The 23,510-nt window shown below is 31.4% G+C and overlaps 1 protein-coding gene across 1 annotated transcript in view; it reads right to left on the reverse strand.

Moving 5' to 3' along the window:
• Positions 1-23,510, reverse strand: part of LOC107457219 (uncharacterized) — a 78,941-nt gene that overhangs the window by 13,330 nt on the left and 42,101 nt on the right. The window contains exons 2-12 of the mRNA XM_071186662.1: positions 20,156-20,376; positions 17,777-18,173; positions 16,451-16,735; positions 15,123-15,560; positions 12,750-12,884; positions 11,397-11,608; positions 10,101-10,238; positions 9,119-9,213; positions 7,034-7,301; positions 1,254-1,455; positions 1,059-1,181 (exon numbers count right to left, since the gene is read on the reverse strand). Coding sequence (XP_071042763.1) covers positions 1,059-1,181; positions 1,254-1,455; positions 7,034-7,301; positions 9,119-9,213; positions 10,101-10,238; positions 11,397-11,608; positions 12,750-12,884; positions 15,123-15,560; positions 16,451-16,735; positions 17,777-18,173; positions 20,156-20,376 — 2,514 coding nt within the window. The remainder of the gene's footprint in view (positions 1-1,058; positions 1,182-1,253; positions 1,456-7,033; positions 7,302-9,118; positions 9,214-10,100; positions 10,239-11,396; positions 11,609-12,749; positions 12,885-15,122; positions 15,561-16,450; positions 16,736-17,776; positions 18,174-20,155; positions 20,377-23,510) is intronic.

Here is a 23,510-nt window from a genome sequence, read left to right on the forward strand (position 1 = left end):
TTAAATAAAATTGATTAAAAGTAGAATTAAATTAGAATTTTTTTCTTAAATAATTGCATTTATAATAGATTTCTCTGACCAAATCCTTTTTTTAATTACAGTGAAATATTTTGCGACAAATTATTTAAAATTATCTAGCGTAAATATTTATTTTTAACAATTGCTTGAGTGTTGGGTGTAACGGGTGTAATTGTTGTGTGTTAGGCCTCTACAACGTCATTTAAAGATTTGGCGATGTTGATATACTTGGCATCCACTTGGCGCGCACTTGAATGCAATCAGGCTCTCTTCATTGGGATATTATTATTTTTTACTAGCAATAAAGTACAATATATTATTTTAAAATTAGTTTTAGCTGATTGACACACTTTTATGAATGCAATTCTGCATAAATAACTATAGGGATAAAGCTTGAAAGATTAGTTTTGTTATGTGATTGAATTTGTACCGCACTTTTAGTGGGAAAGTGTGCAATGGCCACCAGTTTCGATTTTCATGTGTTGCATAGCTAAATCAACACCTCCTAGAATAAGGAAGGCCTCAGCACGGATCAAATTAGTAGTCCGACGCGACGAAGTTAACTGCGCAGTTGATGAAAAATAAGAAAGATGTCATTACGTTCGGGGTACTAAGCTGCGCAGTGATTGAAAATACGAAATATGTCATTACGTTTGGACTACTAAAGGATATTTATGGTAACCCGTGCAGAGGCCTACTCTTTTCTAGGAGGTGTTGGCTAAATGGTCTGAATTTTATTATTATGTATTTATTACAACAATTCATAAACGTAATATTTCAATTGAACTCACAAAGTCTCACATAAAAACAGAAATTTTACAGTTCATTACCGAAGTTTCCTTACAGAAGTTTATTTGGAAATACTTTTATTTTCTCAATCAAGTGGATTGTTTTAAATCATTATTTGCATTCTTTTTATTCCATTTTTTCTTCTTATCATATTATAAATAACTGAATACCATTTATGGTGTGATTTTGCTTCAACCATAAATAAAAATGCATAAAAAATATCATATCATATATTTTTGAGCAAATCTTACCATCCTCGTCCCAATATGCGCAGAAGACTTTAACATTTGTTGGAGAAGGCAGAATGTATACAACTGGAGTGGATAAATTATTTATTACAAAATTCATCAAACTTGCTTGTAGAACTTGACGACCTATTTTAAATTAGAAGACAAAAATAAGTAACGATTTCATAATAATTGTCTACCCTAAATTTTGATAAGTACCTTGATATCCTGTAGCTCCAATATATAGGCATTTGCGTTGAGAGCTAAATTTGCTACTGTCATAACACTGTTGCCATCTTTTACTAGGCTTTTCACGAAAAAACTTATCATTTTTATAAGCCACAAACTTTATTCTTACGTCTTGATAAGTTTGGTTCTGAAGTAGGTGTATGGCTTCAACTGGTAAAGACAATTCAGCGTCCTATAATGGAAAAATAGTTTGAAATTGTAATATGCTGTTAGCCCTCTTTACTGGAACGGTTTAAACATCACTTTGAGTTCATTAAAAATATGATTTGATAATTTATCTGACAAAAGAGTAGAAACCGAAGTGGATCAGGGGATAGACAGTTTGCCTTCTAATGAGGTGATCCGGATTCGAATCCCAGCGATGGCTGGTCGATACGAATTTTGCTTCCGGCTCACACCGACCACAGAGTACAGACGTAAAATATCCTCAGTTGTACACAGAACATGGATTAGAGTCCTCTGCCCATCATTCTGTCCATGGGAGGTTTTCGTTGTTTTCCTCTCCATGTAACGCAAAAATTAACTCCATCAAAAAGTCCTAAATGAAGGCAAATTTTTCCCACTATTTCATCCAGGAGTTCCATTGTCTTCTGGATTGAGTTCAAAATTACAAGGATACGGATTTGAATATTAATGGTCTTAAACCCATAATTAGGTCTACTGTTCTACGACGGTTATGAAATAAAATAACAAAGGAGTAAGCTATAATATGTAATAAAAATTTTCTGCAATGTCGAAAATCCCATGTGAATTCTTTAATTGCGAAATTAATTGCGTATAATGATGTTATTTCCATTACACATTGTATAACTAATATTATACATTGGAATATAATGCACTTACAGTAAAGTTTCGGAAATTGTGATTTAATTGCGTTTCCGACAACAGAAATCAAAAATCATCAAAAAGTTCCTCCATAAAATTTGAATGGCGATACTACAAAGACTTAGACTTATAGTTAAAGAATTATAATAGTTACTGAATGGAAAAGAAATCAATACATGAAGGAGAATATGCATAACTCAAAAAATTAATAAAACGAAATAGTTAAAAGAATGAAGAAAGGATTTTTAATGTTTTATAGTTTTATTATTTCCTGAAGTTTATTGTGCATTACTGACTTTAAAATAACAAAAATTTTTTAACGTAAAGAATAAAATCAATACTTGAATTATACTTCCTAATTGATTTGGTGTAATATTTCATAAGCCCCTACGATTTAAGGTTGAGGCGCATCATTAAAGAGAAAAATTTTTGATTTAAAACTTAAAGCGTTTAATTTGTAAAATTTGGAAAAGATTATTTATTCCATTAATTCTATAGATGCCATATATTTCATTTAAATTAATTTTCTAACCTTTCTAATCACTGCAATATTTTCCTTTCTAACTTTATTTGTTTCATTTATTTTTTCCATAATGATTTTATCACTATTCTTAGGCTTATGTGCAACTTTGTGATTAAATACTTCCCATGTTAAGGTTTCGTACGTAAAAAGTACATTTTTTTACTTATACAGTCAACCTCGCTTAAAGGAATAAAATTGGTACCAGCCAACTCTACTCAATTAAACGGGTTATTCGATTAAAAGGAGAGTGCTTTATTCAATCTTAAATTATACATTATTGAAAAATTGTACATTTTTCAGAAATTTTACTTTTAAACGGTATTTAATGCATAGTGTAATTTTTTGATTAAATAAACTCTACTTTATGATCAATAAACAATTGTAATTCACACTGTCTGTGTTAGCATCAGAAAATATGAATGCTATTTAAAGTTCACAGGAGTAAGAAATGATTATTCTACATAAGAGAAAGATACTGTGTACTTTAGTGTTAGGTTTTTGAAATCTTTTCTTATCAAAACTAATAGCACACTAGGAGGGGACTTCAAGTCTTGATCGCAAAACAAATCAATCTGTACCTTTGTTTACATTCTGAATTATGTGTGAGAGTAGTAAGTGAAAAAAGGGTAAAATCTACTTCATTTACTTTCAATGTATAACTGCCAGCAAGATTAGACTTATTCTTACACTATACCCCTTATAACCTTGTAAAGTTGCGAATGAACAGGAAGTCCCTATTACAGTAACCACCTGTTGTATTATTTTCTTAAGGGGAGACCCCACCCTGAATATTTCAAAAATTCGAAGAAAAAAAATTATTGCATTTTTCGAATCTTTGTACCCTTTCTAATGTCTGTCTAAAACGATTTCTCGGTACCTAACTTCGTTTGGAAGTTATACCGGAAAATAAAGAGTCGTCGCTTAGCAGGTAGAAAGACCCGTTCGGCCGGATTAGGAGGGGCGACATTCTTTTTGTGTCTCATCTATTCTGCTGACGGAGAAGATATATAGACCTAGAATTGCAGAATAAAGGTTAGTCATTAATAATTTAATAATTTACTAGATTGAACATAAGTCAAAACTTTAAACACGTTCTTCTCAAAACGCTGCTTTTTGACCTGACCTAACGTTTTTCTCATGATCTATACAACGAACTAAGCTGTTCTTTAATTTAAATTACGTAAAAATATATTATTTAGAAAGTAGCATAGGATTTCTTTGATATTTTTATATTAGTATTTTAGTGAATATTTTTTTAATGAAAAACTTAACTTTTTTTTAAAGTTGCCGCCATTTTGGTAATTTTGCGAATATCAAAAAACCGCTACGCTACTTATTAGATAATGTCTTTATGTTTCAGAAAATCTAAACAAAACCATTTTCCTGCGTTTCAGAACTTCTGAATCCATGAGGCCAGTGAGGTGCTACTTTTTGATGGCCAGTCACACATGGAGCTGCCACCAACTTATTTTTTATTATTTTGTAAAAGAAAAAATTTTAAAACGGACTTAAATAGTAGCTTAATAACATAAAAAAACAAGGAGTCTCTGCATTGTCTCTATTACTTAAAAAAAGTTCTAGAAAAACGCTAATATTTTACCATCTTAGAGTGGGGTCCCCCTTAACACTAGAAAGACTGAAACTTAGTATTGCCCAAAAGTAGTAAAAATGACAGGATTGTGGAAGAATAACTAATGTGTAAAGAAATTTGTTTGCAATTAATTTTTAATATTTTTATACTATTTACAGTTATATAACAAGTTATTAGTAAATATTTACAATAAAAAAATTATATGTTGTACAAAAAGTCACAAACTCTAAGAAATTGTGTCATTATATGCATCATTGTTTTCTAATTGAAATAAAAAAGCTGCCAAATGACTTTTTTAGGCAATCCAGTGGGAATTGAAAAATGGAAATTTCATTCTAACTTGTGAAACATTTCTTTAAAATAAGCATTTTTTTTCAGTACTTCCTCTTTATGCAATTAAGCGGGGGCTAGAAGCAACAAGTATCCGTTTAAAATTTAACATTAGTTTCGTGTAAAACGATTTGGTTCCTTTAAATTTTATTCGTATAAGCGATTATCTTATTTTTATTCGATTATCCGATATGCAATTAAGTGGGAACGACTGCACTTACGATTATGTCATTTCTATCTAGGTTAGTCAGGTATTCTTATATATCAGTCTCTTTCTGTTATTGCTCCAAATTAAATGAAATCAAAACAAACTTCATAAATTCAATAGTTTAAAATTATTTGTATGAAAGTACAGTTTTGTATTTGTTCTCTTTACTCATTTGACACTACAAACGAGTTGACGAGGGGGCCTCTACCTTCACCATATCAGATTTTAGGTAAAAATTTAAATTTGTGCTTTCTTTTATTTTTTACACTTAACAAGCTTTTGATTATATTGTATTATTAGGCAGCATAATACCTTTAAGAAAAGGTAGAAAATAAAGAGGGTGCTTTAAGATAGATAAGGACTAATAGCACTTGATAATTTTAAGAACTTCTATGGATTTTTCCTCAAAACTTTAAAGCAATTGAAATTAGGCGTTTTATGGTTTTAAATAAATAATTTGAAACTATACTTTTTTCAGTTCTTCGATTTTTTAAAATCTCATTTTAAAACAGTTTAAACCGATGAAAACAGATTTTGATGACCCTCAGAAATTCTTTTAACGCTAATTGTATAAAAATAAAGATTTTTTATGGAAAATCTAAAAAAATGCAACTGTATACTATTTAACTTCCTATCTAAAATTGTTGATTGCAGAATTATATTGGCATAATTTTTTCATAAAAATTAATAGAGAATCCAAATAACAGCGGACTTTATGTCTGAAATTATTATTAGGGGGTGGTCAGGCATTTTGCATGTATCAGAAGATATGACCAAGTAGAGTAAATATCCATCATCTGTTGTTCTCGTTGGCCATTAAGGCAACTGGTGCGATTGATTGGTCTCTGGTCGCACCCATTGCTTATAGGGCGGACCCATTCATTTATCCACAGATCGTAATTTTAACCTGCACCAGAGAACGATCAATCTCCTATTGAAGTACCCCAGAGGTTGTTATGGGAGCATGGAGGACTTTGCGATCCGACAGATTTAACGTGCACCAGTTATCATTTACTACATGATATGGGTCTTCGGCAGGCTGGGTTCTAACTCCTGTTCTAACAAACATGAATCCAGCACCCTGCCAACCAGGCTATCCAGCGTACCCCCCCCCCCCCNCCCCCCCCCATCATCAGTTTCTTTGAGGAAATGAAAATGATTAAGGCATATATCTAGGTTCCCGTGAAAAAGTCACAGGCGCTCCAAGAGTTAAGACTTTTTTTTAAACTAGTAATGTTATTTTGAAACCTGTAAAGGGCTAGTATCAAAACAATAATTCATTATTTATTTAATATTAAGATTATTTTTATAAAATTATTTATGTAAAATTGTAATAAAACTGAAATCAGAAATTTTATTAAAATATTTTTCTTTCCAATGACATTACATTGATCAAATTGCTAAACGATATACGTTTACAAATTAAGCATCAGCATTTCTTATCGAACTTTGAAATTCAAAGGAAAATAAATTAATTCGAGAATAAAGAATTGCATTTTTTTGATAACCTTTCTAGAAATTAGTAAAAATTCTTTTTCAAAAATTATACTTCAGCTTATTTCACTCAATTTCAACTTAAACGGCAAAAACTACAAAACTTTACTTATACAATTAAAACACGTAGAATCTGCACACCCAATCCAGAAGATGAGGAAACTACTGGATCAAGTGTATTGACAGAAATTTGCCTTTCTGGAGGATTTTTTGATGGACCAAACCCGAATTTGTGTTACAAGGTGAGGAAAACCACGGAATTCTTCCATGGTTAGTTTCACGGCAAGGGGACTCTAACCCATGATCCGCCTACCACTGAGGATAGTTTCACGTTAGCACTGTAGTCGGTGAGAGCCGGGTGCGGAGCTTGTATCGATCAGCCATGGCTGTGATTCGAACCCTGTTCATCTCATTGGAAGGTGAACGCTCTGCTCCCTGAATAACCACGACTGAATTTTGTAACTTAAAAAAAATCTATGACTCATAACTGTTTCTCTTAGATCTAAAAAGCAGCAAATAAGTGCAAATTTGAAAAACTGCTTGAAAGTGAGCTTGAATATTTGTGTTTCATGCTGTATTTCACAGCCATAAATTATTAAAAATCTAATTATAATATTTCTCTCTTATTTTGACTTAAATTAATGCAAAATAATGAAAAAAAAAGTATAAAAAATATTCTTTATAAAAATTCTGCAGCAAATGGCAAATTACATCTCAAACCAAAAGCAGCATAGTAAGTCAGATAAATAAAGTATGATACTAAATAATCACTTAATCACATTGTTAAATGAAATCATCCCATCATCTCTTATATCATCCAAAAAAGAAGGTGGAATCAGTAATGATCTGTTTCCTCCTTTGCTTCTGCTTTCTTTTTGCTGCCGAGTTTGATAATGTACCATAAATGTTAAGTCATCGCTTCCAACTCCATTTATTTCTCTATCCCAAGACACAACCTTGACAACCAAATTCTCTGTTTCAATTTGTAACTCCTCTCCTCTCTCCAAACTAACATCCGATGCATATTTGTCAACCAAATCTGTTATTCTAGAAAAAAAAAGAAACATAATTATATATTTGAACTGATATTGTAAAATATTTTTCTCCATTACGCATATGCTAGGTGTACTGTACAAACACCTTCTTAAAGAGAGACCTTGTCTATATACACCTCCTCAGGCTATTCAATTGAGCAGTGTGGAAAATACCAAAGATTCCACAACGTTCAGACTTAAGTATCCGAATTCTCGTATGTGGTAACCGGTGCGGAGGCCTTCTCTCTACTAGGAGGTGTTAACTGCATCCCCAGAGCTAAATATTTGTTTTCATAATTTAATTTTTAAAAATAAATTAAGCAGTTATTAACTGATACAACTTTGCGAAAGGAGAATGTCCCATCACATAGCCTAATGTAAAAGCCCGATTACCATGTATTATTATTTAATTAACTTTTACTGTGTTTAAATAACATGTTAATTAACTTATTATTAGTTTATATACAATGAGAAAAAATAATGGTTAAAACTATCAGAATATGGACAAACTTACCTCATTTTTAACTCTATTAGAACACCATAAAAATCGGCAATTTTTACCGAAGTGCTTTGAAAATTATTTTATTTTATAACCGTCGTTGAACAGCCGACCCAATTTTGGGTTTACGACTACTAATGTTTAACTCCGTAGCCTTGTGATTTTGAACCAATCCAGAAGACAAGAAAATTCCTGGATCAGTACCCTAAGAGGTATTGATTTGTTAAGGGAACATGGAGGACTTTGCAACTCGACAGATTTTACGTGCATCAGTCACTGTTTACTACACGGGGATTCTTCGGCAGGCGAAGATCGAGCCCACGTACTCTTGGACATGGTTCCAGCGCCCTACCAACCATACTATCCCGGCCTTTGGAAATGATAGTAATAAAATTGATATTCAAATATAATTTTGAAATATGAGATAAAACTTAGTAAATATAGTAATTTCATGATGACATAGAGAATGGCATACAAACAATTTACTTACTCTGTATCTTTGAAACAAGAATTTCCGGTAAACCATTACCATAAAAACTAAAAAAATCACCAAATAACTGGTTTAAATACCGTAATTTTTTTTAACCGGAATTATGTTTTTTTTTAACAAGAATTGTCATTACAAGAATTTTTTTTTGACCGGGAAATTTCAGCCTTATAGGAATGTGACTGTTATTGACGTACACAAACTTAAAGAATGTCAGTAATTCTTGAAATGAAGAAAAATAAAAGACATTCAGCTTAACTAGCATAACAGTTTATTCAAGATGCTCGAAAATTTTATAAATGAGAAAGCTAAAAATGCATGAGCGAAATATTTTCAAATCATGCAATTAATGACACTCAACATCAACTACCATCTCACCCTTGTAATTTCAAAAACTTATATGGGGATATAGGGATCCAAATTTCAAATGCAGATTTGATTTTCCCATAGAAACGTAGCACACTTTTGTTTACAGGTTTGGGCATTTCGGTTATTAGATGGCGCTATGATCTCAAATTGAAAATTAAGTACAATTTTTTTTTCGATTGGAGATGTCTAGAGAAATGCATGTTAAATCAAAATCAATAAAAATAAATGCATTTGATATGTAGAAAAAACTTTTCTAATAACACAAAACTCAATCTTCACTTCCAAACTCAACATCGTGCATTGTGAGAACCATTTGGAGTGCGTTAATAAATACATCTTATGAAATATCTCCTTGCAGTTCTTTTTTATTTTGATTACATTTGTATTTCTTGAGATACTGGACCAATTTCTTAATTTTTGAACATCTTGAATACATTTGAACATCTTATATAGCATTATATATACACTTGCATACCTTCTAGTGACAGTGCCATTAACATCTCCAGTCCATAGAAGAGAATCACTGATAGCTAGTAAATTGCTGACAATGGACAACACGTTATAGGCAATCTGCAAAAGTATTTATTTACTATCAATGAAAATTTTAAGCAATTGTGGCATGAATAAACCATTTATTTGGTTAAATTTACTTTTGAGTTTTGTATTTTTCACTCAATATAAGAAAATAAAAACTATAATTTTGAAAACTGAAATTTCCGGCAAACTGTTACCATATGAAGGGAAAAATTATCAAATGAGCGGTTTAATTTTGGTTTTAATAACCAGAATTATGATAATTTTACCAAAACTGTCATTGCTATAAAGGGCAGTAATTTTACTAGAAATGTTTTCTCTATATGGGATAAAAGACATTAAAACCAATTTGAATGCCAGATAAAACTAAAAAGAGATAAAATGCCTTTATTTAGTACTAATTTGTGGCTCCGTAAAAAGTCTAAAAATATTTAAAGAATAATTGGCTAGCAAAAGCATGAATAAAATAAAATAAACACATAAAGAAATAAACAATAAAATAAAAGCAAACGATAAAATTAGAAGACTTTTTGGTAGAACAACAGAGAGTTGTTGATTTTTTAGAAATTAGTTTTTGCTGTGGAATTTGAGTTTTCATATATCCCGTTACGGGCACTTTTTCTACTTTGTTTTATAAGACTTAACTATCCCGTTACGGGTACTTTATATTTCTTATTGTATTTGTTTTGGTGTGAAATAAACGTTTTTTTAATAAAACAAAGAACTGTTTCTTAATATATCTTGATACGTTACAGTAATGAGTATATGTCCTAATCATCATCTATCCTAATCATCATATCCTAATCATCATCTAAATATCTATATATTAATAATAGTAGTTGTGAGACACGGTCAAAATTTTTTCTCAAAAATTTTTTTGCAAGCTTTTATACTTTCTAACTAATTATTGCTTAAATCATTACCCTTTTATCATGCAAAGCATATTCAAAGACTCCTTCTATTTGTTTTGTGGCTACTTGAAGGCGTTCGATGTTTAGGTGTCTAGGATCTTCGGTTAGAATGAAAAGTTCAGCAGTGAGCTCTTCAGCAGTTTTATACACCTGAAATTCAAATTTTTGTTATGAACTTAGGTTCTGTTCTGGTTTTCAATATTTTTTCAAACATTCTATTCTGGTCCATTTTGGTTGTCGTTTAAAAACAACTGCATTGATGGCTTCGATCAAAATTAAAGAAATGCTCAAAAAACGTACAGTGTGCAGAAAAAGAACCACTTTAAATAACTTTTGTTCTAACAATCAGATCTTACGATCTAAGATTTCAAAAAAAAAAATTACGACTTTTTAAAAATTCAATTTCTCAGGAAATATTCGATTAATCTTGCTCTAATTATGTATTTTGCCACGTAAGAATACATTTTTAAAATGATGTAAAAAATTTTACACTTTACAATTCAAAATATTTTCGCCTATTATTAAATAATGTAATAAAAAATAATAAATTTTATTTTTAAATATTAAACACTATTTTTTGAATGGGCAAGCAGATTTTATAATTGTGTGAAGAAAGAAAATTTCTATTCAGTTTTTGAGACATGGCGAAATACACAAAAGAGTAAAGTTAGCATTAACGGGTCAAAACTTTGGAGCGTTCTCCTGACCAAACAATTGAGACATATTTCTCAGATGGCGGCTCAAAAACCAAATGCATCTAAAAAAAACTATTCATTTATTATTAGAAATTTATTTATTCTTACTAGAAATTCATTTCTTATTAGAAATATATTGATTTTTATTGGAAATACATTCAGTTTTATTAGAATTCATTTCTTATTCGAAATATATTCATTCTTATTAGAAATGTATTCATTTTTATTAAAAAATAACTGCGTCTAAACATTCTTTATATACAAGATTAAAGATATTCATGTTAATTATTTAAACGAGAAATATATATTTAATCTTCCAAGCGATTTCAACATAGTTTATCTATTCATAGGAATTAAAGAGGAAGGTAGCATTGCCATGTTTCTTTTTAGAAATATATTTATTTTTATTAAAAATTCATTTCTTATTATAAATATATTCATTTCCTATTATAAATATATTCACTTTTATAAGAAATTAACTGTTTTGAAACGTCAATTTAAATACAAGATTAAACATATTCATTTTAAGTATTTAGAGGATATTAAATCTTCCAAATAAACTCAACTTGGTTTTTCAATTATTAAGAATTAAAAGAGCAGAGTATCATTATACCTCTTCTCGACAACTACTGAGATTTGTTTGTCCCCAAACGACAGATCCATTCGATAGAAGGTAACATTTCCTCTTGGCGTAACCAGTGGAGGACTCTTGATCAGGATAACTGGATCCAAAAGGACATTCGATTAACTGGGCACTTCCATGGGAGGTAGAATTCCATCGAAATACACCTTTACTGCTGTACAATGTGTCAGAAGGACAATGTTCTATAAAATAGAGATAGGGCAGGTTTTAAACTTAATTATTCAGTGAATCATTTTATTAAAAGAGCTATGTATCCCGTCTTAAGATTCATTATTTAGAGTTAATAAGGTTTAATTTAAATATATTGTTTCTGGAAAAGAGGTTTTGATAATATTTTGGGAAAGGCATTAAGCTTGAATGTATTTTTGAGTCTTCTTTAAGAAATTAGACGAATAATTCTTAACTCTCCATTTGCTTTTAAGTTCTGAATACTTTCAAATAAAATTTTAAGCTAAGGAACTGAAAAGCTGTTATTATAATTAATGCTGTTATCAGCATAAAGCTGTTATCATAATTTCACTAATGAAAAAATAATGTATTGCTAATTAAAAAGCAACTTCAAATTTATAAAAGAAACTTATGATTTTGTGTAAAACAATGTGCCCACTGAGTTCTTATCTATAAAAGCCGATTCAATAGTGAACTATAACATAAATATCTTGAACCATAATGCTCCTCAAATTTGCCGCATCCTTAATAATAAATTAAATTATACCCATCTTTCAGTTTTGGTTTAACCATAGTATCGTGATATCAAGTTAAAGAAGTACAATAATATGGCTTAACTTACTTATTACTTAGTTAATTAAGTTAACAGTGATAACTGTTAACTACAACCTAGGTTACTTAGTACAATCTAAAGCCTAGAAAGATTACTAGAATCTAGATAGACAATCTACAATCTAGATAGATTACTAGAATCTAGATAGACAATCTACAATTTTGATAGATTACTAGAATCTTGATAGATTACTAGAATCCAGATAGACAATCTACAATCTAGATAGATTAATAGAATTTAGATAGATTAATTAGTTTACTTAGTTAATGTTACAACAAATTTAAAATAAATTTTAATTCCCTACCCATCGAAATTTCCAACAGTTTGCGATAATTATTTTACCACAAAACTCATAAATTAAAGTATCATTGAACTGGAGGTTTTTTGCCGTGTTTCGCCAGCAAAATTTAATTTAGTTCTTAAAAGTTCAGTTGATTTTAACATTACCATATTTTGGAGTTAAAGATTGAGAATTGAGCCTTTGATGTTTGAATCAGCTGTTTATTACCGATGGAAATATAAACTAAAGAGATCATACTTACCTACAAGGTTACAGCGTTTTCCTTTGTATCCAGGTGCACAATGACAATAGAAGTCATTGATTTCATCCTTACAAGTACCCCCATGCTTGCAAGGAGATGATTCACAATCGTCTATATCCACCTCACAATTTCTACCTTAATAAAATAATATATAATTTAAGGAACCTTTATGTGTGTTATACTTAACTAAACAAACTATTTTTATTACAATTTTCATTTGAACTTGGTAATTGCTTGACTTTAAAGATATTTTTTTCGATTTTCACTTTTTTCTTAATTTCTGATGTTAACATAAATCAGTTTAAGCAATACTTTATCATATGATTAATTTCATAGCAAATACCTCCACTTACTCAGTTCGGTCACATTAACGTATCTACCTATTAAAAGTCAAATAACTACCTTTCATAGAAACGTGAAAGGCGATAGTCTTAAGTCTGGGGAGTAAGGTGGCCAAAAGAGGACGGTAAACTTACCCTGATGGTAACACTATGAGCTGTATGACGCTTCAAATTGTCCTGCTCGTAGATGTTATCATCCTGAGAAAAAAATTCATATGTAGGTTGCAGGGCTGAACATCGCAATGACCGATACGAACGCGTGTTGATCCATTGCGCCTTCCACAATGATAAGTGAACTCAGAAAATCCCCCCTTGAACTCTTCCAGCAATTGCTACAAGGTGTTTATTTTCAGACGTTTCCCGCCGTATTTGCCGATGTTCATTTGCCTGTTGGAGCAAAAAGCGTGATTCATCGGTGATTCACCTGTTGCCACTCAGTCGGCGTCCAGTTGCTTAACTGGCATAAAAATTTCAGTCTTCGTCTTTGATGAGCATCAGTCAGCATACGTGCATTAACCAGGCGTTTATTGCGAAGGTCCATACGCAGGCAACGTTTACTGAACCTTTGATGAGTATACATTGCTCCTAACCCCTTGGCTCATCTGGGGGGGGTCAGATGCTCAATGGTTACACGTTTATTCATCCGAACGTATTTCTGCAGTCTCTGTTGAAGTCGGCCATCTATGGTCCGTGGCGAACCACATTTACCTCGTTGCTGACTTTAAATAGTGTCGTTTTGTCGTGCATGCTACACTTTTATCACGGCGGCACGTTGACAGTTCACAAAATAAGCCGTTTTGGAAATGCTTGAACCCTTGGCCCGTAAGACAATGATTATTCCCTTTTGGACATCAGAAAAATCGTTCCGTTTCTGAATTGAAACAATGATTGCAATGTTTCCGGATTCCTTCGGACTCCTTTTATAAACACTTCATTTCAATGTGCTGCCATCTGCCTTCATCGATGGGTTATTTCACCATTTACGTAGAAAGTAGGTGGTGATCTCATTAATGCGACTAGACCGTGTATATTAAAATAAGATTCCTGTCTGTGTACGCGCTGCTTAACAGACAAACGTTGGTATTTACAGACACGCAATTTTATAAGATAACAGATTTCGATTCTAAGTTGTGATCAGTGTGGAACAGCGAAACAATGACTTTATGAGAAAGAAACGACACTTGCTATTAGTTAATCCAAAATATTTGAGATAAATGGAAATCCGTCAGTGGGCGAGAACAAATTAGTCAGAACAACACAGTCGAATACCTGAAGAATAATCCAAAATATTTGAGATAAGTGGAAATCTGTCAGTGGACGAGAACAAATTAGTCAGAACAACACAGTCAAATACCTGAAGAATAATCCAAAATATTTAATATAAATGGAAATCCGTTAGTGGGCGGGAACAAATTAGTCAGAACACAGTCGAATACCTGAAGAATAATCCAAAATATTTGAGATAAATGGAAATCCGTCAGTGGGCGAGAACAAATTAGTCAGAACAACACAGTCGAATGCCTGAAGAATAATGTTAACCCGTAGTCCACCATGGACCAGCTACCACCCCGAAAACCACCGGAGTTTTTTTTTATTATGCTATTTACAGTAAAGTAATTTGATACCTTTCCATTCTTTTAACGTTTCTGAAATCGTTATGGTCAAAAATATTTATATTATGCATAAGCCGTCAAAAAAAACCCAATTTTTTTTTTGTATTTAGAATTTATTTTTTACTTCAGAAATAATCAAATGCAATAGCATTATCTTCCCCCTCCTCACAGAATCTGATATTATGTATAATTTCTTATCAACATTTTTTTAAAAATGGGATACTCACTAGCTTTTTGACTGAATATTAAATCAGAAAAACTTAATTTTATAGATTTTACACAATAGGAGCATCAAACTGAATAAAATTGTTTTTAACAAAGGCTTGCATCAAACAACCAAATAAATGAGCGTGTTTTTTTCTGGAAAAAAATTGCAATTTACGCATTTTTCGACACTTCTTAATATTTAAAATTAATACCAGTAAATCCAGAGGCACATTTGCAAATATACTCCTCTTGTGATTCATTATGACACTTCCCTGCGTTTTTACACGGTTCTTCAGAACAAGGATTATAAAACTGGCATGTTTTTCCGTAATATCCTTCCATGCAATAACATTGGTACTTGTGGCTGGCTGTACTTTCGCATCGCCCTCCATTCAGGCAGGGAGATGGCCTGATTGCACAAGGATTGAAATCACTGCAGTTTTGTCCAGAGAATCCGGGGAGACATTCGCATCGGTGCTTGTTGTTTGTAATGTTGAAGCACTTTCCAAAGTTCTCACACGGTTCCAGAATGCAGGGATTCAATTTTTCACAGACCTCACCGTAGTATCCTTCTTTGCAATCACAGTGGTATCCAGGTTCTTCATTGAGTATATGACATTCACCATGTTGACAAATATTCATTTGACAGTCTGTGGGGGGGAAAATTAAAAAATATTTTTATATTAGATTAAAAGTAATATTACACGCATATATACTTTCTTTTTGAATTTTAAAATGAATGTTTTTAGAAAATGCGACCAAACAATACGTAATTTATAATTATAACCTATAATCTGTTTGACACTTATAAAACTTGAAATCTTGTTTTTGTAGTGAGATGAAGCAAGCAAATTGTATTGCAGTTTAGATTGAAATTAATTTGCTCAGCCGCTTTACTGGTTGCTCTAACAGCTGTAACAGATTAAAAACATTTAAAAGACAGAATTTATTACTTATTTGATAAATTATTTAAAAAGATCTATTATTGGAATAACAAATCTGATGAAACCTATCTGCAACCTTCTGCAAACCTTCCGCAGTCCTTCCTGTATTATTTTTCTACAACCTTGATAAGATGTTAAATATAATCATAATATCGTCGTCTAATCAAGTAAAGAATTAGCTTGTGCAATAGTAGGCGTCAACTTGTCATCATATAAAGTTTGCTGAAATTATAAATTATAATATGAATAGCATAATTTGATATGATATGAAATGAAATTATCGATATGAACGAAGTAAAATGATATGAAATTAACGATATGAACGAAGTGATATGAAATATCTTGATATGATATGAACGATACGAAACGATAGTATGAACTTAATAGTATGATAGTATAAACGATGGGTCGCTAAAAATGCTGGCCTGTTTTTGAGGTGCTTAAAACATGTCGATTGCTATTTCCGATTGCTATTGTAGTCTTTAATTAGGTAAACGATTGTATATGTCTATGTAAATATTTCACTTCAACTGTGAATATAGTTAAAAATCACGCATTAATATTTTTAGTTCAATTCAATATAAAAAGATACTTACAGTCTGGTCTTGTTCCAAAGCTACCGACTGAACTTCCTTGACCAGTTTCATATCTATTCCAACCGTATATCCTAAATTCGTAATCCGTCCAAGGTTTAAGCTCCACCAAAGTTGAACACTTCGACGTTGCGCCTGATGTGATATTCAAAAAGGCTGGGGTGCCGTGTGGACTTTTTTGTTCTCTGTATTTAATGATATATCCTAGAACTTGGCCAAATTCTGGACGTGACCAGCATACTTGAACAGTAGATCCCGTAGCGTTTGCAGACCTTACATCTCTAGGTTCTAAGGAGATAAAACATGATTAAAATTAAGATAAATCAGATACAAATGACTGAGACTTAAATTTCGAAATGGATTGATTTATTTGCATTACGCTCTAAATCGTCGCTGACCACAGCAGTAAAATATGAATATGAAATCTGATAATTCTATCCCCGTTGAACTAAACATGGTAGTTTTCTGTACTTTTCTTCTATCCAGCAATGGAATGATTGTACGGACAAGGTTCCCAGTAGAATACCAAAGTCAAGCATCACTGGTTGTGGTTTGCTCATTAAACTGTTTTGCCGTAAAGGGAGCGACTTCGAACGCAGGTCATCTGGCCACCAAAGTGGGAGAGCCCTCCCCTCTTCCGAGAATTAAAATTCTGATGGCTTGTTGTTGGATCAACATCAAAGGTGTTTCCCAGGCCGTCACCAATAGCCCAACATGAAGCTCTAGTTTGACGTAAATAATCTACTGAACTACTACCGTACTTTTCTTCTACATGTTGAGCATGAGCGAGTTAGCTTTATTAAACAAGCATTTATCAACGGTTAATTTGTATCGATATTGATCTTAATAGCTTCATCGTGATTAAATTTATCAAAATTAAGAGGAAACAAACTGGCTTACTTGCATAAATATTAGCCAGTATCATCCTTTAAAAAAACTTCGGCTCATCAATTTCATAAAATTAAATGAACAATTTTACACGATAAACAGAATGATTAGCTAGCTATAATTTTATATATTTCCAGGAAGGTTAATACATACCGAATTATACAATTTTATTCAACGTTATACCCATAGGTTTAATAACTTTGATTGTCTATAATTTTGATTCAGATAATCATATTTTTATCAAACAAAATGATTAGCTAGCTATAATTTTATATATTTCCAAGTAGGTTAATACTTACCGAATTATACAGTTTTATCCAAAGTTATACCCATAGGTTTAGTAACTTTGATTATCTAAAATCTTTTTCAGATAATCATATTTTTGTCAATAAACCTTTAGATAAATGTTTAGTTCATTGTGAGTAAATTTTTAGTATGTACCTGATATTGTCTTTACAAGTATCTCAATCTTGGCATAATCTGTTCTTACGGGTGATCCACCATCAACAGCTGTTACTCCTAAATCTATGACCGGCTCAGAAGTTTCGATGTCCAACGCTCTTACCAAAGACAATACACCAGTTGCTGGATCAATAGTGAAACGGCCACGTGAATCATATGGAAAATCCAGTTTGTACAGAACCTTTGCGTTATAAGAAACCATATCTTCGTCTTTTGCTTTCACCTTTAGAACTGTAGAACCAACTTTGGAACGTATGTGCATTTCACCTCTGTAAACGTCATGTTCAAAGACAGGAGGATGGATATTGTATTCTGAAACAGCGATTTGCAGTTGGCGCAATTTTGTTTCCCCTTGGCTGATTGCTACAACAATGATCTATAAATAAAAAAATTATTAAGACTGTATTGAGATTTGTGCAAGTGATATGAAAGTTATCATAAATGGAAACTGTATGTGTGCGGTGCTATATGCAAATGGTACAAGTGTAATGCTGTATACAAATGTTACAAATGTGATGATATCTCCAAATGGTATAAATTTTGTAATATCTTCAAGTGGCATAAGTCTGGTGATAGCTTCAAATGATATAAGTCTGGTGATAACTTCATATGGTATAAGTGTGGTGATATATACAAATAGTTTAAGTGTGGTAATATCTAAAGATGGTAAAAGTGTAGTGATATCTTCAGATGTCACTAGAATTTCTGACAATAACTTCATATAGTGTAAGTGTGGTGATATTTTCAGATGTCATAAGTGTAATGATATTTTCAGGTGATACTAGTTTATCAGGTGATAATTTCATATAACGCGGTAAGGCCTCAAACAGGGGAAATAAGAGAAATGGAGATATCGGTTGGTTGCGTTATATGTACCCTTATATGTTACGTATAATTTGTAACCTCTTGAAGCGGATATACGAAGCGTTTGAAAATACGCATGAAGCTAATTTATGTTCAATGTTCAAAGCTTTGACTCATAGCCTGGATACACGCGTTATAACAGCTTTTTAGAGAATAGTACACTTTAGCAAACAAATCCTCTACTGGCACAACATCATTACAAAAACTTCGAGCGTACTTTGTTGTAAATGTATGCTTTATGGAAAGTGTGTTAAATGATGTGGGGCCATTTTTGTTTTTTGTCCTTATTTGTTAAGTATTATTTGCAACCTTTCCAAGCGAATCTAGGAAGTGTTTGCGAGCACACATTTCCACACATGAAACTAATTTAGGACTTATGTTCAAAGCATTTACCAATCGCCAGCAGACATGTATTATACCGGAGTTTCAGGGAGTAGTACACTTTAGCAAACAAATCATCTACTGCCACAACAGCTTTACAAAAAAAAAATCGAGCGTCTTCTCTAGTATAATTTCTTGTAAATGTGAGCTTCGCAGAAATTGCGTTATATTTATTTTTGTGGGACTTCTTCTCTCATTCTTTTTGGCAACATAAATTTGAGGCACCTTGCATAGGCAATCTAAAGTACTAATTAAGGACTTAAAACTAACAGATTACACTGAGAATTTTTTTATCCTGCTGCATTATTTTGCTTGCGGATTTTGGATATTTTCAAGTATCAGATTTCAAATCTGCAATCATTTTCTCTTTCAAAGCTACGAATTTTTCCTCTTTGAATGACATTTTAGCCCCTTTTTTGACGAAATGTACGAGTTTAAAAGCGTTTATATATAACAGGGAGTAGCAAAGATGTTAGGGAACATCATCAGGATTAAAATTGCATAGAAATCCATGCAGGAAATGTTATTTTGCGTGGTTGGAGGCACTTCCTTATTATGACATATTCAAAAGTTGCAGTTATTTTTTTATTTACATCGCACTAAAGCTGAACAATGGGCTATTCGCGACGGTTTGGATCATCCTTAAAGATGATCCGAAGACATGGCATCACAATTTTGATGCTCTGCAGAGGAGATGGTACCCCGGCTTAGGTAGCCTGACTGCCTTATTCAGAAGTACACGAATAAACAATTTATATTATAGAAATAGCTGCATCGGATGACATTTCTAGGCTTGGGATTCTGTGCAATTTGAATCCAGATAAGCCCTAACGTCCCTATAAATTTGTCGCAACATATATGCGACCCCCGTTTATATATAACGTTTTTAAACTTTTAAATTTCTTTAAAAAATAGACTATCATTAAAAAAATTCGTTGCTTTTTAAACTAATTTCAGATTTGAAATCCTCACACTCGAATTTGGAAAAATTAAGTACTTGTATTCATGTATCTTTATAAATAAAAAATAAGATTTATATTAATGATTGTTTTCAAAAAAGTAATGATAACTCAACGTGAAATTATTCAAATTCGAAAAAGTGCACCTACTTACTTCGTAAGTATCGCCAATTCTTTTATTGATTGTCTTCGCCGTGGATATATTGCCAGTCAAAGAATCAACACTGAAGAACGTGTATTCTCTGACATCTAGCAGATTGTAAGTTACTGCCTTCCTGCCTGAGTCATATGCATGTACGGTTGTTACATGAATTCCTGGAGGTGCTCCTTCGTAAACACGAGGTCGATGAAGAGGGTCTTGAAAAACAACCTTACCTGTAATAGAGAAAGTGAACATACTATCAAAACTAATTAACACGTTGAATGGCTTGATAATTTTACATGGCTTGCCCGCCTGGCAAAACGGTAAATAACTACAAACTAAATTTGCAAATATTAGACAGATTTTGCTAGTTTTTTTAAAAGGTTTAGCATGACATATCTGAAAAAAGTGGTGAATTATATGTAAGCCTACGAATTGTTTAGAAATAGTAATGGATTAAAATCTACTAAATATAATTTATTAAACCACGATTAATAAACTACCACTTGAAAATATTTATTCGCTGCCCGCAGCAAGTTGGCATCTCCGTGTATATAAATAAAACTATTTTTGTGTGTTCAATATTGCATTCATTTCTTCAAACCATTTTAGTAACGGTAATAATATTTAAAAAAAATTCAAAATTTACTCGAATTATTTGTTTCTAATAATCTTGGCTTCGCCGGTCTCCGGTGACCCCCATGGCTTTCAACGTGTTAAAGAACTGAATGGAACAGCATTTAAAATATAATTTTAAAGGTTAATAATTTTTACTAGAAAAAGTTTAAATGCTTGGTGTAATGTTGTGATTAATACCATTTTTCTTTTCAAAAATGATATTTTTACTATAAACTGTTCCATATATTTAGTCCAGTCAGGTGTTTTACAAGTTCCTGAAATTTTAAGAATTGTCTACACTCAGAAAACTGTGGTGTAATATTTCTCCGGATGTAATGTTGAATGACCCAAAAAATTGAGTAAAAGAACACTTTATTCCGAACACCAAAGCCAGTGTTCATAAACGATTTCAAGGATGCATTTTAAATCTTAACATAAAAATCAAATATTCTTACACTAAGCTCTTCCACTTTCATACCACGCGATTATTCTTTTTACTTCCAAAAACACCAATTTTGGTGTGCCTTGAATATCAAAAATACAATGAATTCCAATTCTAATATCTTATTTTATTTTTTATCCGTCGTTGAACAGCCGACCCAATTTTGGGGTTTACGACAACTAATGTTCAACTACGTAGCCTTGTAATTTTGAACCAATCCAGAAGACAAGGAAACTCCTGGATCAGTACCCCCAGAGGCATTGATTTGTTATGGGAACATGGAGGACTTTGGATTTGACAGATTTAACGTACATCAGTCACCATTTACTACACGGGGAGTCTTCAGCCGGGTATTTGTTTACAACCTGGAATTAGTCAACAAGAGTTGTTGTTTTCAAACGCTGATATTCATAAACAGAAACCAAAAAATCGCCGTTAAATATGTATGTTTTTAGTTCATTAATAAGGATAATTGTATTTTAATTTTTAAATCTCTAAGGATGGTATTAAATTATTTTAAAATTCATAATTTTTCTCCGCTTCCATTCTGTTAATCCTAGTTCGAATTCATCTTAATATTTTATCTAAGCTAAGTGCATTTTTGAATTACAAACTATAAGAATTGGTGTTTATATGCATTCTAAATTATCGATTTTAACTTTATGTTTTATCATATAAAGAAATTCCCTGACTCTTATGTTCTATCTTACCTTACGCTAATCATAACTGTTAGTCTTACTGAATGATAAAAACGGCGGAGGCTACTTTACACCAAGTAGTAAAATATTTGAATTTTCTGTAACTTCTGACCAAATATCCTACATATATTTATTATGAATAATACAACACAAAACTAACTCAATATTATTTTTTTTCGAATTAAGTAGTGAGTGATCTTAAATACTATAAACATAATTGCAAAGAATGTGCAATAAAACTATAATATTAATTATTCTTATTAATCTTAATCGAATGAAGCAGATGTCTTTGCTGTGTTTCTCTGTTAAAACAACTAATAACTAAAAGAATATACAAAGTATCCTTATTAAATTAAATCTTTTAAGTGAAGATACGAAAACAGAAGCAAAAAATAAATAATTTTCAAAAGAAATTTTTCTTTTTTATGCCTTAACGTTATTTCATTATTCTTTAATGCTTTACTGCTTTTTAAGCTATTTTTTAATAACAAAATTCTATTTTTTTTAAATGAATACAAGCATTCACGAAAATGGGTAATAAATAACAGTCACTTGGTGAAAGATAAAGTAATTACCTAAGCTGAAATTTATTTAATGAACATATTAAATTTCGCAGCTTTTTCTTTTCCTTTCAGAAAAACAAGAACACTCGTTAATGGATGCTGACTCAACTATTTTTTAATGCCACCTTAGTTAAGTGTTGAAAATATTTAAATATTTAATGAGAGGTTTTGGGTTTTATTTAAGATCGTTAGTATCATTACTTATGGTAAGCAAATAAAGAAAATGCTTCTTAAGCTGGCGTCATTAGCAATTTTATTTCTAGAGTTTTCTTAAGCTTTTACTTTAAATAGAAATTCACGACTTTACTGCTTCAGAAAATAGTATTAAATGCAATTGAAAAAAGACAGTTTCATAAAAGACTTGCACTTAAATTGTTTCTTTTTCCTTTTTTCAATTGCATGGCAGTGCACCATAAAAAATTGAATTTATTGTACTTAAAAAATCTTCCTTTTTCAATATTTCTCTTAGCATTTTACTTCGATTATTTTAGCGTAATAATTTAGATAAATTTCTGATACATTGTCATTACGGCGAGTTAAAAACATTTTCTGGAACGATAACGCAAATTGCGTTTTTGAGGTTTTGTCATAGAATAATTTTAAGAAAAGTAATTTTTATTTAACTAAATTTTTTTTAGTTGAGCTGTTTTTGACACAAAAAAATCGTCTTTTGACACAAAAAAATCGTCTTTTGATACAAAAAAAATCAATACTACGTACCTTATTGTTTTGTTTCCAGCATATATTTCTTAGTGAAAGAAATAACTCAAACAATTTATAATTATTATTTTATTATTTTACAATATTTACAACAATATTATTTTATTTCTGTTCAGTAAATACTATTAAAATTTTTTGAATAATCCTTGAAAATAATTTTGAATAATCCTTTTTCAATTGCATGGCTGCGTACCTTAAAAAATTAAATTTATTGTGTTCAGAAATCTTCCTTTTTCAACATTTCTCTTAGCATTTTATTTCGATTATTTTAGCGCAATAATTTAGATAAATTTCTGATGCATTGTCATTACGGCGAGTTAAAAACA

Source organism: Parasteatoda tepidariorum, chromosome 10 (assembly GCF_043381705.1).
Source record: "Parasteatoda tepidariorum isolate YZ-2023 chromosome 10, CAS_Ptep_4.0, whole genome shotgun sequence".
In the NCBI taxonomy this organism is placed as follows: Eukaryota; Metazoa; Arthropoda; class Arachnida; order Araneae; family Theridiidae; genus Parasteatoda; species Parasteatoda tepidariorum.